Below are 13740 nucleotides of genomic sequence, written 5' to 3' on the forward strand. Positions count from 1 at the left end.
GTTGGGGGTTTTGCCACAGTTTGCAACACACGACCTCTTGCCTGTTTATGATCAGCTTTCTGCGTTTAATACAAACAACCTAGCCAAGTTTTGAAGGCTGGTGTTGAGATGAATGTCCAAAAGAAAAGCTCACATTTCTGTTTGGAAGAAGAAATACATCTACTTTTAAACCATATAAAAGACTTGGATATCAACAAGTTTTGGATATACGCAAATACTGCAACTTTGACCTTTAGAAGAAGGTGGTTGATCATTGATCGTTTGCATGGTCAAACAAAGCCGCCACTGGTGGAAAACTTTGAAAACTAGTGACTTAGTAGTAACAGCTTAGTAGGAATATTGTCTTTTTCAGAATAAGGGTATAATCAAATATTTTATGCATGTAAACATCAGTTCAATGTCAATGTCTTTCTTGTTGTAGGTTTTTCTTGTTCATAAAGTTTGATAATGAACAATGGGGTGTTCACTTCAAATTTGTAGTTGTGTGCCTAATTAGCTATTAAGCTCATGGTTTATGGAACAAAAAGGGGCCATTTGGTTCGTGGTTTTGTCTTAAAGACAGCTTTTCAATCCAGGTTTGGTGCCATTTTACTGGATTACTTGTGCTAGCTGTGAAGATGCAGTGTCTTAAAGGCTAAAGCCAGGGAACAAAAGTTTTTGTGTGATTAAAACCACAGATTATATGATTGTAACATGTTTGCCTGTGGCTTACTCTGCAAGATGTGCACTAATTTGTATTTATACATATTTCAACAATAAATACCAATAACCAAATTAAACTAAAAGTAACAAAAATAATCTGTCTCTCGACTTTGGTGAAAATCAACCCTCTCTAAAAACAACTTTGATTTTAGATTGTCAAGAACACCGATATGTACACTCGATGGTTAAACTCCCATGACTCCCCATGCAAGCATGAAGAGACAGTCTGCTCTGGCGTTTCACAACCAGGACAGAATGGTACAATAGCAAAACTGCAATTATAATGAATATATTTCAGGGAGGTTTACCTACCTGAATAACTCCTGTGTCACTGCTTCCACGGTGGCTTCCGACAGAGACAGAACAAAAAGAGTCATGTTGTAACTTCAACAATGAAAATTAACTAGCACATCTGCTGTATGTGGACAGATTAATTCAAAATCATCATATATAAAAGTAAAACACTGACAGGGAACATTTTATTGCACAGTGGCTATTTTTTATTTTCATACTTAAAGTCCATTTAGCTGATAATAGCTACTTTTACATGCTAAATGAAATACCTGAAAGCAATACTTGAGTAAAAGTACAGATATCTTGCAGGAAAATTAGAAGTTCTAATTCCTATTAGAATATTAGTATCAAGATTAATTTTATGGTTTTAAATTTACTGAAGTATTGAAAGTAAAAGTAAAAGTAAATGCTGATAATAAAAACCTTATGATGTTTATTTCTTCCTTGTAACATACACCACCTTAAAAATGTAGCCTACATTACACTTGAAGAAAAACAAGGTCTTTTTTGCAACTTAAAGGATTTAAAAACAAAATCCATTTTTCCCTTTTCCCTTCCCTTTCCTTCAACAGTCCATCTGTTCCCTCCTATCTTCCCTAGTTTCTTTCCTAGTTTGCCCATTTTGTAGTAAGTAAAATGCTGAGGGGAAATGTAGTAAATGAGTAAATGCCTTTATTTAGAAATGTAGTGGTGTGAAAGTTAAAGTTGACCCAAAAGTACTTCAGTAAACAAAGTATTATTAGTCCATTACATTACATCCCTGCTTTTACTGTAGGTTTTTCAACACTGGAATTTTTCTTAGTGGAGTATTTTCACAGTGTGGTATTAGTATTTTTACCAAAATAAGGGAGCTAATACAGTGTGTCGTTGATCCAACATTGTCATGAAAAGTTAAGGGAACATTATTATTACTGTTGAGTATGAGCACTAACCAAATAAACAAAGAAGACTGGCTGTTTACTTATGTTTGCAGCAGTGGTTTTATTATTATTTTTCAAAACGAAGAGCCATTTAACTTAGCATATGTTATGACACTATGAGTAGGTTGAGCAGTTGTAACAGTCTGTTAGCTATTGTTACTTGCTAGCCAGCATACATTAGCCAACATTAACATGTTTTTTAAATGTGCAGAAATTCAGACATCTTGAACCAGACTATGAACCGAAAGCAGACAGACAGGCCCATACCTCTGACTCCTTTTGATCGTGTGCGATGACGTTTTTTAACTGCATTCACCTCCATCTGCAGATAAAAACACATGTTAACACCAAATATGTGTTTTATTGTTCATCACATTTTCAATAGCAGAGAAAATCCCTTCTAACGAAAACACCAGCTGGTTGTTAAAATGTCCCGTTATACCTGGTCAGAACTCAGTGTGGCGTTGGTCCTGTAGCTGAAGAGTCTTAACACCAAACAGAATTTCAGAGGTCGTCTTCCAGAGTCATGATCTGCAACACCAAAACACAGTCACTTGTCAGATTCCTGTTAAAGGAATCAAACCTTTCTGCTTAAGTCGCCTTTAGAAAGACACTAGACTGTGGCCAGCCTTTGAATTTGATTGTCTCTGTGCAACATATAATTATAGTTTTCTAATGACATTTCAACACCTGAGAGACTCCTGCCAAATAGCATCTACATGTTTTTTACTGCTTTTTTTTAAATGTGACATTTCATTCATTCAGCTTTTATAGACTGAAAAGATTTCAGCAACCTACAGCATAACATTTCATTCATTCAGTCAATTAGGTGTTTCTTTGGAGAGGTTTCACAGACTCACTGCTAAAAACATTTCAGTGACCCACAGCAAAGACTGCAAATGACCTGTAATAAGGCCAACAACATGGATAAAAGAAGTCCTCTACAGCATTTATCCACTCCTGAAAGGATGAGTTGCCTCAAAGGACTAGACATCTTCTTACTACACCAGACGAAACTGAGACGATTCGAAACATATGATGACAAAACCACATCTCGGTCAGTCATTTCATCTTGAGTATCATCTTACCACACAGAAACAAAGTGCAATGTTAAACATTTGTGCAGTAATTTACCACATAGGCCTACCACACTGCAATCTCTTTTTACAGCAGCTGTAATTTCACTGTTTCATAGGCAATATGGCTGACGTCATACACTTATAATGTCATATCCCAAATTAACAATTTTATGTGACTGGGAGTTGGAGCTCTTCAAGGCTTGGACAAACATGAAACTGGTTGAGTTATCAGTACAGAACAAAAGAAAACTTTTTTCATTTTGGCACTTCAGCTGTGACAGTAACATTTAAAGATATATCATGGTGGTTATCTAATTTTTCTGCAGGGCTTATTTTATCCTACTGCCTTGCTTTACTAGCATTTTCATAAATCAAATCTATAGGCACGTAAGCTAAGCAGTGTAACAATGTAATGTTACTGCTGTGGACAGGAGGTGCAGAAAAATATAGTTTACATATATAGTTTTCACCACCTAAAAAAACATCAATATCAGTGTGTAGTGTGGTATAGTGTACACTAAATTAAGAATATTTTCTCCACTTAACCAAACACACTAACCAATGGAGTCAGCAGTAAACCAGCAACTCCCATGCTCTGCAAAGTAAAATTACTGTTTTTGTCAATGGAGTCTTTGGCTCTGACATAACGGCTTCACTTCCCTGCCAGAAAAAGTTGTCTGATGGTAAGGTAAGCCCATCAAAATCTTTTAGGCGACTAAAAGCGAACTACGCTGAGACAGCATTTGTTCAGCACCGTTTCATTTTAAGTGCATGATGCAGGGGTTAGAATAGGTTTGGTGTGAAAACTGTATATTTTAAACTAATATACAGTAGAGAAAAATACCCCACTTTGCAACCCTGTACCTGTTTAAATGAGCTCTGTAAATGCGCCCAACCTGCTATAAACAGCTAAATTTCTAAAGGCTGATTCTGAAATCATTCCCATGCGTTCGCTTACTCACTCATTCAGTGGTTTACTCTAAAACTAGCAGTAAATTGAGATTTGGGACACTTATTAATCATCATCATTAAGACGGCTGCAATGCTAATACATCACAAATGCCATCCAAACAAACCTACATTTTTTTGTTGTTGTTCTTTTTCAAAAAATTTAAATAACATTAAAATCTCCTGAGATCTTGCAGGGAATGTTACATTGCGAACAGCAACATGAAAGAGAGTGAGACAACACTGAAACAACAGTTTGATGATGAAGACGTTAACACAGCGGCTCTGCGTGCTTCTCTCTCCTCAGCTGCAGTGCAGCTCGGGGGGTTTGCAGCGTTAATATAAATGTAAATTCTGGACAGCCTCGCCTGAACTCTCAGCCTACTCCCATTATGTTGCCACAGCGTACCGAGGCCGGGTGCATCTGAGGCCGCCACTCCACTGAGCGTGCTCCAACGCAACTTACATCAAACATAGTCTTCCCTCCCTCCACTGTGAAGAGCTCAGCCGAAAGAAAAAAATCCTCCACCTCCCTGGAAACTATACGACTGAGTGGGCTGCACATTTAATGGGTGTGTATGTGTGTCTGTGTGCTGCACTGTGTGCATGCATGTACATATGTGTCAGTGTGTGTGTGTGTGTGTGTGTGTGTGTGTGTGTGTGTGTGTGTGTGTGTGTGTGTGTGCAGATGATGTTCTAACCTCAGTGAGTGCATGTGTATCGTCACAAATGTGTCCATAGACTGTGTCCTTGTTCTGCCTCTGCATGTATGTGTGTGTGTGTCTGTTCCTGTGCTGCTATATTTGTGAGGACCAATTTCAGTTTTAGACCTCCAGCATGAGGACATTTCGGATTATAAGGACATTTATGGAAAATTAGGTATCATTTGTAACGTCGGTGTATTTCATGACTATTTCAGAGTCATGACTATTTGTATAGCAAGGAAAAGTAAAATTTTGGGAGAGCCACAATATTTTGCAACATGAGGATATTTTGGATTGTCAGGACATTTATAGAAAATGAGAATTCACTTGGAAAGTGAGGACATTTTAGAGAGTCAGGCAGGACCTTTTGTTTAGTGAGGACAGGTAAGATATTTCTTGGGTCACGACATTTCATAAAGTGAGGACCTTTTTGGAGAGATATTTTTAGAAAGTCAGGACATTCTTTTGAGAAGGTCAGGACGTATTTAGAAAACTAAAACATTTTTTAGAAAGAGGGGACATTATGTTCAGTTTTCTTATTATTATTTCTTATTTCTTCAAAGGGTTAAAACTTTTTCAGGGTGAAGGAATATATTTTTGGCAGTGAGGGTCCTCACAAGTACAAAAGTTCAACCATGAGTTTGTGGGTGTACACATTTATGTATAATAATCTACAATATTAGGCTACAATTTATACTGTTATGCTCCTTATTCGTTTCTTCCCACAATCTTGAATTTATTTTGGTGTTATGGAGGACTAACCTGAATTATTGAAGAAAAAAAAAGAGTAGTCAGTCCGTGTATATATGTGTGTGTGTGTGTGTGTGTGTGTGTGTGTGTGTGTGTGTGTGTGTCACAGTGTCCTATATGGCTGGGTTGGCGCTGTGTGAAGAGGAGCTTCCTGCTGTTTAGTATTCAGTCCAACACTCTGCCTGTCTGGTACAATATGATGCAGAGCTCCCACACAGACACACACATCAATTTACCAGCGTGCACTCACACACACACACACACACGCACACGCACACGCACACACACACTGACATGTAGACTAACAGACTAGCACAGAGGTTCACCCATTTTGCCATAGCAGTATAGAAATGTACACTCTGTACTGTGTGATTTTTCTTTCTTAACAGAGCCTGGTGGTTGCGGTGCCCCCTGTAGCTCAAAAACACCACAACACCTCACACTGATGACACTTGTTTTTCTTAATGCTCTGATGGATCATAAAATAAGCACGTAAACTGCTTGGGAGACTAGTAAGTTAGGCACGGTGTACAAAAAAGTGTTTTCCTTATTAGTACAACTCAAAGGTGTTATGACGTGTATAGAGTGTGTTTGTTGTCATTTTAACCCAACGATTAGGTAAATTTTACCTGTCAGTTAGCTGCTAATGGAGTCATCAAGGCTGTTGCTATACTTACCTGCAGTTTAATGTAAATTCAGTGCTAATTGTTAATAACTTGTTGTATGTATGTCTATAGGTACCTGAAAAATTGACAGCTGACAGCTTTTGTTTTTCAGTCTTATAGACACAATTCTAAAATTGTTTTGGTAAAAATATTATCCAAACACAGTCTGGCCAATATACACACAATGGATCTGAAAGTGCTGTCTAGTATATTAAGCATTTCGGCCTCACAGTTCTATGCTTCTGCAAACCAGTCAAGTTTCAACTCCAATTTACATACGTGTCTAAGAAAGTATGGATGCTTCACACACATCTTCTACCCGAAAGCACAGAGAATCTATTAAATCAGCGCAGTTTCGAAGTGGTCACCCAATATGAGTGTCACCAATTCAGTATCTGACCAAATGTCTCCCCTCCTGTTTCTGAGATAAGATGTTGAATAATGGCCAGAAAAGTGTTTTTGCTGAACACACAGTGTCACAGTGAAGTTGACCTTTTGGATATAAAATACCATTTTGTCATCATTTTATCCTATCAGACATTTGTGTGAAATTTTATCACAATAGGTATATGAATTCTTGAGTTATGGACAAAAACATGTTTTATAAAATCAGACTGACCTTTGACCACCAAAATCTAATCAGTTCATCTGTGAATCTATATGGATATTTGTATCACATTTGAAAAATAAAATTACTTCAAGGAATTCTTTAGATTTTGCATTAACGAAAATAAGACAGGCAAGATCTGAGTGACCTTGAACTTTCACCTATGACCATCTATCAGTTCATCATTGAGTCTAAAGGACATTTGTGCCAAATTGGAGGGAAATCCCTCAAGGCACTCTTGAGATAGATGTTGTGTTCATGGGAATGGGAAGGACAGACAGGCGAAAAACCAGAAAACAAAAAAAAGGGAAATTATGCTTTTTGGCATAAAAGTAAACAATAACTGTGCAGAACATGTGGTTTTTGGAAAGAGCAGAGCATTTTTGGATGAATTAAAAAGGAAAATAGTTGAAATGATAATAGTTAATGATAGTGCAGGTCTAGGCTGGTTTTGTGTGATTTGCAGGACAAAATACATCGAGCCATCCAGTAAAAGTGGGCTACATAATGTCTAAAAGTTTTATATGACAATACATTGATATGTAGGAGGGTCTACTGGATCTCTTGGACACATTTCTTGGCAAAAGCTGTACAAAAAATGCTTTCGAAGTGAAACAATAAAGTGTCATTGCACAGTTTTACAACTGAGATGCAGCTTGTTTATTTCCTCTAAAACACAGGTTAGTCCATAAAGTCATCCCAGCCAATTATCATGATCAGATCGGATCAAAAAATGACCCAACCGCCTGAAGACTCAATTCAGAACACAAAAATGCTTGTTAGTCACATGTCACAGCTCCCTAAAAATGTTCCATTTTCTGGCCTGCAGAGTCTGCAACAGAAACACAAACACTCACAGGCAAATGTTTGTGAGCCCAAACAGAACACACACACACACACACACGCAGCCAGGTGAGGTGTGTGTTTGCGGCAGAGCCCGACAGCAGCTCAGTGTTTTATTACAGCAGAGCACTTTTATCAAACCCAACAAACAGAAACACCTGGTGTGTGATGTGACGCTGCAGTGCACAAACCAAACAACACAACTGAACAGAGAGAGGTGCAGTGCTGCTTCAGCTCTGTCTGTTCTTCTGTCTGTCTGCACATCAAAAGTGCGTCAAAGTGCTACATTTTTAGCCACGGTCGTGTCAGGGCTCCAGGGAGGGCTATGATTGGACCAATACTTTGGTCCGATCTCAGATATCTAACCAATTACTGGATGGAATACCATGAAATTCTGCGCAGGCATTGAGGTTTCCCAGAGGATAAATCCTAAGGTCCTCAGTGATCCTTCTGACTTTGTATTTAAGCTCCACCTGCAGGTCAAAAATTCTCACTTATCCGGTGAAATATCTCAACATCTGCTTGATATTTTGGCACCAAATTCAGTACAAACCTTTATAATCCCCTGCTGATGATTTCTGCTGCATTCTGATGCATTTCAAACTGTTCTGCAGTACAGTTCGTACAGTTGGTGGTGTAAACACACACACAAAAGCAGCAGCCGCAGCTAAGCCTGCTGGTGTGAAGGCCCCCCGACTCCCTCCTGTACATCAGCCCCACTCATGGTTTCCATGGAGACTGGACTGATCGGGTGATTAGCCGCGTCAATTAACCTCTGACCAATCACAGCGAGAGAGCCCGAACAGCAGCAGCTGACTGTGATCTGCAGATACGGCCACAGCTGAAATCAGACATCTCCACGCCGCATGCTAACTAACAATGAAAGCATATGGGAATTCTGCATTAGCATAGTGAGTTGCATTTCTGCACTTGTTTCATAACCAGCTCCACAGAATTGTTTTTGTGTTTGTTTGCTTTTTAAGTGTCATGATGCATTTTTTATCATCTGTTTAATCCTTTGAAAGCTGACCAGATTGCCTTGAATTCTTTTAAAAACATTGGAAGAAGGCAATGATCAGCAAAAGAAGAAATTAACTGAAAACTAACAAGAAATTAGTAGAAAGTACAAGAAAATAACCTGAAAATTAGTAACGAATAATTTCAAGAATAAAGTTTAAAAGAAAAACAAGAAAACTACCCGGAAAAGTGCTTTAAAAACTATTATAATTTTGTAATATCATTTAAATATGTAGGCATAAGTATAGTTTTTCCCTAGCTTTTATCATGTATTTCCCTGAGACATTTTTCCATAGCTTTTTTCCACAGACATTTCCCTATCATTCCCTATCATTTAAAAAAATTAATTTCTAAATCTACGTATTTCTTGCAATTTGTTTAAAGTTTTCCACCAAGACGCTCATTGCCTTTTTTCCCATATTTTGGAGAAAAACGGAACCCTTTTCTCAAGGTTCAAAGATTTAAATACTTGTGAAAGGTGTCTGAAAGTAGCACAAGGAAAGTGATGTCACTCCAGGTTTCAAAGGGTTTAAAAAAAAAATTTTAAATCTAAGTTTTTGTATTTGTTTTTGTGTCTCAAAATTGTAAAAATAACTTAATGTTTTCCTGCTTTTAAGATGAAATCCATCCAGGGATAGTACTGGTTAGGACAGGCCCTAACCCCAAACCTTAACCCTATTACTCTTTTCTCTTTTTGAGATTTCCACATTCCCATGCCTTATAAATGGCTGGATACGTGTGCCTACTCTCCACACATGAGCTTAAAAAAGTCTCTGCAGGGCTTACTGGCCGTAATGAACCCTGGTACACTTCATGTTCACCCTTTAAGCCCTGTAAATATGAGAATGTGAAAGGGGTCCAGACACAAACGCACCACTGGCCTGCTCCCCGCCCCACAGCTCGCTGACCAGGTCCGTAGTGTCATGTCAGCACTTCAGAAGAGATAAAGTCCTCCTCAGCCCTCAGACTATCCTCTGTCAAAGGATATTCACCTTATAACAGAAACTCATCCACTGTGAGCATCTGTACACAGTCACAATATTTAACGTCTGCAGGCTGATTTGGCTTTCCATGACGGTTGTTGGATGACTGTGGAAAAGTCTCAGAAAGTTAAAAGTGAATAATAAGAGTAAGGTCAAGTGATTTCTGTCATTGAATCTGTTCATTATGATGCCACATTCATCTAAAGGCCTTTGTATGAGTCAATATCTTAACATGCTTTGAACCTATAACCCAATGATTGTGAATAAAGAGACATTGATCTCAATTGCTTGTTTTTTTTCTCCCAAAATCTGATTCTAACTACTTTAATAATCACGTCGAGACACAAAATGAAAGACTGAACTTAGAGGATTTAGTTTGGAGGACTCTGGAGAACTTAATTTTGAAGTTTATTCATTTATACATCTGACTGAAGAAAAGAAGGTACCACATTTCTGATCAATGCAAAATTTTACTTAACTAAAAGCATCAAACTGTAATTAAAGTACTGCGAAGGCAAGTGTCCACCCCTGGTTAACGCTGTTAGCTCTGTCAGCATGGTTGCTGTTTAGTGCTGTTTATTTAGTTAGTACCATGGATGTATTAAAAAGATCTGGATACAGCACGAAGACTGGGCCCTGTTCATTCCTATGAGTGCTGCTCAGTAGCATATGGAAAAAAAGCAAAAAAAAAGCTTTTTTTCTGTGGTATAAAAGGGCCTGGATCTTCCACATCACTGGGACCATGAGGCTTGCACACAAGAGACTTACGGCAGCCAAGCAAGGCCAAGCGTGCCCAAGCGATTAAGTTTCGCCAGCAGTTTCGATAGCTTGAATGGTGGTCTAAAAAAATGTAATCCTGTGGCTCTTGTAGACTTCCCAAATGTTATCAAACTGGATTGATTAAATCTTGATAGTGAAATGAGTCATTTTGTGGGGTTTTGACACTCACAAAAAATTATCCACAGATTTACAGACATCCCTTTCCCAATGGAAGTTAATTGGAAAAAGTTTTTCTGGGCCCCTGGACATTATGTGATGAACCTGGACGGTGTCATTCTACTTTTGGCCACTACGTAAAATTTGCTTCAGAGCCTGGCGCACTTTCTGGGGACTTGGTTAGCACTGTTAACTGCCATCTCAGCTGCCTTTATGTTGAGAGCCATGTGCAGACAATTGATACACTCTGAATTTCACATAGAGCTTCTTCAACTCAGCTTACAATAACTGACTTTAAGTTCTAGTTCTTTAAAATGAAAGTTTGATCGAATAGTGATATTAATCCTGCTAATTAGCGAATTTTGCGGTCGTCACCCCCCCATCGGTCACCTCTGTCGAGCCCCCCCCCCCGCTCTGCTCTGAGACTGACAGGTCGAGGGGTGGATGTGGTCAGTGAGTGAAGCTTTAATGATCTGTAACAAGCAGATGAGGCAGGTCGTCAGTGGCAACACAGATCCACGATCGTTACTCCTGAAGGATTAGTGTGTGTGTGTGTGTGTGTGTGTGTGTGTGTGTGTGTGTGTGTGTGTGTGTGAACAGAAGACATCCAGACACAGCGGAGGTGATTCAGCTGATAATTTTTCCTTTTCACGACTAGAAGCCTGAAACAAATGAAGATATTTAACTTTTTATCCAGACTCTCAGTCGCACCGGCAGTGAAAACCCTTCAGCTCAAACAACAGACATGCTACAGGTCACTGAGGTCAAAGGTCACAACAGATGGAGCAAATTGCAAAGTTTTTCATTAATCACGGCTGTAAACCAGCTGCCATTCACACCCAGGATTTTACACACACACACACACACACACACACACACGCATCATGAAGAACAGGAGCTACCCACGATTAATCATTAAAAATGTGTGTGTCATCAACTAGTGTGTGTGTGTGGTTTTTACACTATGAGTCATTCGGAGCTCCAGAATAGAAAGTGGATGATGCCTGCTGCTACGTGTGTGTGTGAGTGTGCGTGCGTGTGTGCGTGCATGCATGCATGTGTGCATATGCACTGCTGACCTCCATTGATCAGAATCAGTTAATTTGATTGATGGGCGTCTTGGCAGCAGCTCAGATTTAATAAACCGTAGACAGACAAACGGACAGGTAGTTCAGACGAGGTCTCGCCGGTTCAGCGTGACGATTTCATTACAACCTCAACAGCAACCAGCTGAACCTCCATCATGGAGGGACCCTCTCCGACACGCAACTGGCTACATAAATGTATGTGAGCATCATGCCTACATCTCATAAGCATAGGAGCTGTATTTTTTTTCTTTGTTCTTCTTAGTACCATTTCTGTTATGCCATACAAACATTAGAAGATATTAGCTCCATATTGGTCATCCGCAGCTAATTTTTAGAATATGTACAAATTTCTGCCAAATCTGCTGTCTTTTGACCTGCAGTTTGAGGTCACCATGAACGATCAACGATGTGGCTGAAGTGCCATTGATATGGATTTCTCACATATCAGAAATTTTAGTCAGATGCCTTTCATTTTAAGCTGTTCAACAATCTGATTTCTATCATTGCTGCATGCAAAAGATGTCTTTTTTAAATTAATACTGGGATTGTATTTCACATGTTTTACATTTCTAAAACTATAATCTTGACTGAGACTGTTGTGTAACCCGTCCCAGAATAAATTTTGGCATAGTCAGTTTCTGCAAACATTGGATATGTTGCTTTATATGCTTCATATAAGAAAAGATTGAAATGTATTATTTATTATCCTAAGGGAAATTATATGAAGCGGATATGTTGAAATTGTCCATTTCTTTATGTTTCAGTTTTGAATTGTATGTTGTGACAGCGCTGTGGTTAACATGTGGTTAGGTTTAGGCGCAAAAAAAGTTGATTAGAGTTAGGAAAGCATCATGCTATGTCTTAAAATACCTGGATTTGTCACCACAACGAGCTGAAAAATGTCAAATCTGAATTAAGTCATTTTAGAAATGTTGACACAAAACATGTGAAATATACCAATGTAACATCATCTGCGGTTTGCAGGAACATATAATGCCTTGCTCCCTTTCTCCGTTTTTTGGGTCAACATAGGGGACATGGTTGTCTCGTTTGAATAAACTTTATTGGAAGTGTAAGTGGACAAAACCAACCAGTGGTTCTCCCAAATAAATTCACAGTGAGCTCAGTGTTGTGGCTGGTCAGTTGATCCATACAGTGAGAGCAGAAGGGTAGCTGATTCTAGCCATGCAGACAGACCAATACAAACATGTTGTGTAAATTAACATCAATTAACATCATTAATAAAAACATACAGTGTCCTCACATTAATGTGAAGATTACAGGTTAAGTTAACAGAGAGAGATATTTAATGTGTAATTTACTCCGCTCTCTAGAAATTTTTGAAAGGGGTCCCCACCTGATGACCCTGAATAATACTGCAATTGTTTTTATTTCTTTAGGGGTCAAGATTCATGCATGGAAACATTTCTGATACCAGTAAGGTTGCTAATTAGTGGCTATTTGTAAGACTGGTGGAGCTGAAGTATCTGCATATCTGCTCTTTGTCTGCTTGAGACTCACATTCACAGGCAGTTTAAAGTCAATGCTCAAGGTAAGAGAGCTGTGTATTTGCTGTGATAACCACAAACAAATTCACTCTGTAACATGCAGATTGCAAGTTGTGGCAGCATCATGTTTCACAAAGCTCTCATGCTCATCCAACAAGTATGGGCTTTAATTTGTGAAACGTGCCAATTTAAGTGAAAGGAATCTGATGTTGCAAAAGCCAAACATGCATATTGCAAATTTGGTGAAACATTTCCCAGGTTTGGTTTGTTGTAAAACTGCGTTCAGCCTTGTTTCTGCAACAACAGACTTTTGCAATTAAGTTGGTAATGAAAAAGTTATCCGTACAACAACCAAACCTACAAAAATACGGTGACACTCAGGTTGCAGTCATTGACTTGAAACACAAGCTCGCAGAGAGCTGGTACTGGCCTGTTACTGAGCCGTGATGCGAACAGACCCACAGGTGTGAATGGAGAGTTTTATCTGTGAGCCAGCAGTCTGGTATGACTGGTGGACTGTAAGCTGAAGCTGCGTTTAATATCCTCTGTCACACACACAGGTGGTGTAAGGCTGCAGAGAGGAGGGAAGGTTTATTTTGTTCTGCGGTTATGAATGATCACCGGCTCTGCTGTGTCTCCGACTCACCGGCTCTGCTGAGAGCAGACAGGAAATAAAGGACTTTTTTTTTCTTGCAT

The 13740-nt window shown here is 38.9% G+C and overlaps 1 protein-coding gene across 6 annotated transcripts in view; it reads right to left on the reverse strand.

Annotated features, from left to right (window-relative positions):
- myt1la (myelin transcription factor 1-like, a) overlaps positions 1–13740 on the reverse strand; it is a 72877-nt gene that overhangs the window by 55716 nt on the left and 3421 nt on the right. For all 6 annotated transcript variants that reach the window (XM_088089421.1, XM_088089422.1, XM_088089424.1 and 3 more), the window contains exons 2-4: positions 2359–2447; positions 2184–2238; positions 1015–1048 (exon numbers count right to left, since the gene is read on the reverse strand). In XM_088089421.1, the coding sequence (XP_087945547.1) occupies positions 1015–1048; positions 2184–2238 (89 nt within the window). In that variant the 5' untranslated portion in view covers positions 2359–2447. The remainder of the gene's footprint in view (positions 1–1014; positions 1049–2183; positions 2239–2358; positions 2448–13740) is intronic.

The sequence above is a fragment of the Plectropomus leopardus genome, chromosome 16, assembly GCF_026936395.1.
Source record: "Plectropomus leopardus strain MGB_pleo_1.0 chromosome 16, ASM2693639v1, whole genome shotgun sequence".
NCBI classification, from domain to species: domain Eukaryota; kingdom Metazoa; phylum Chordata; class Actinopteri; order Perciformes; family Serranidae; genus Plectropomus; species Plectropomus leopardus.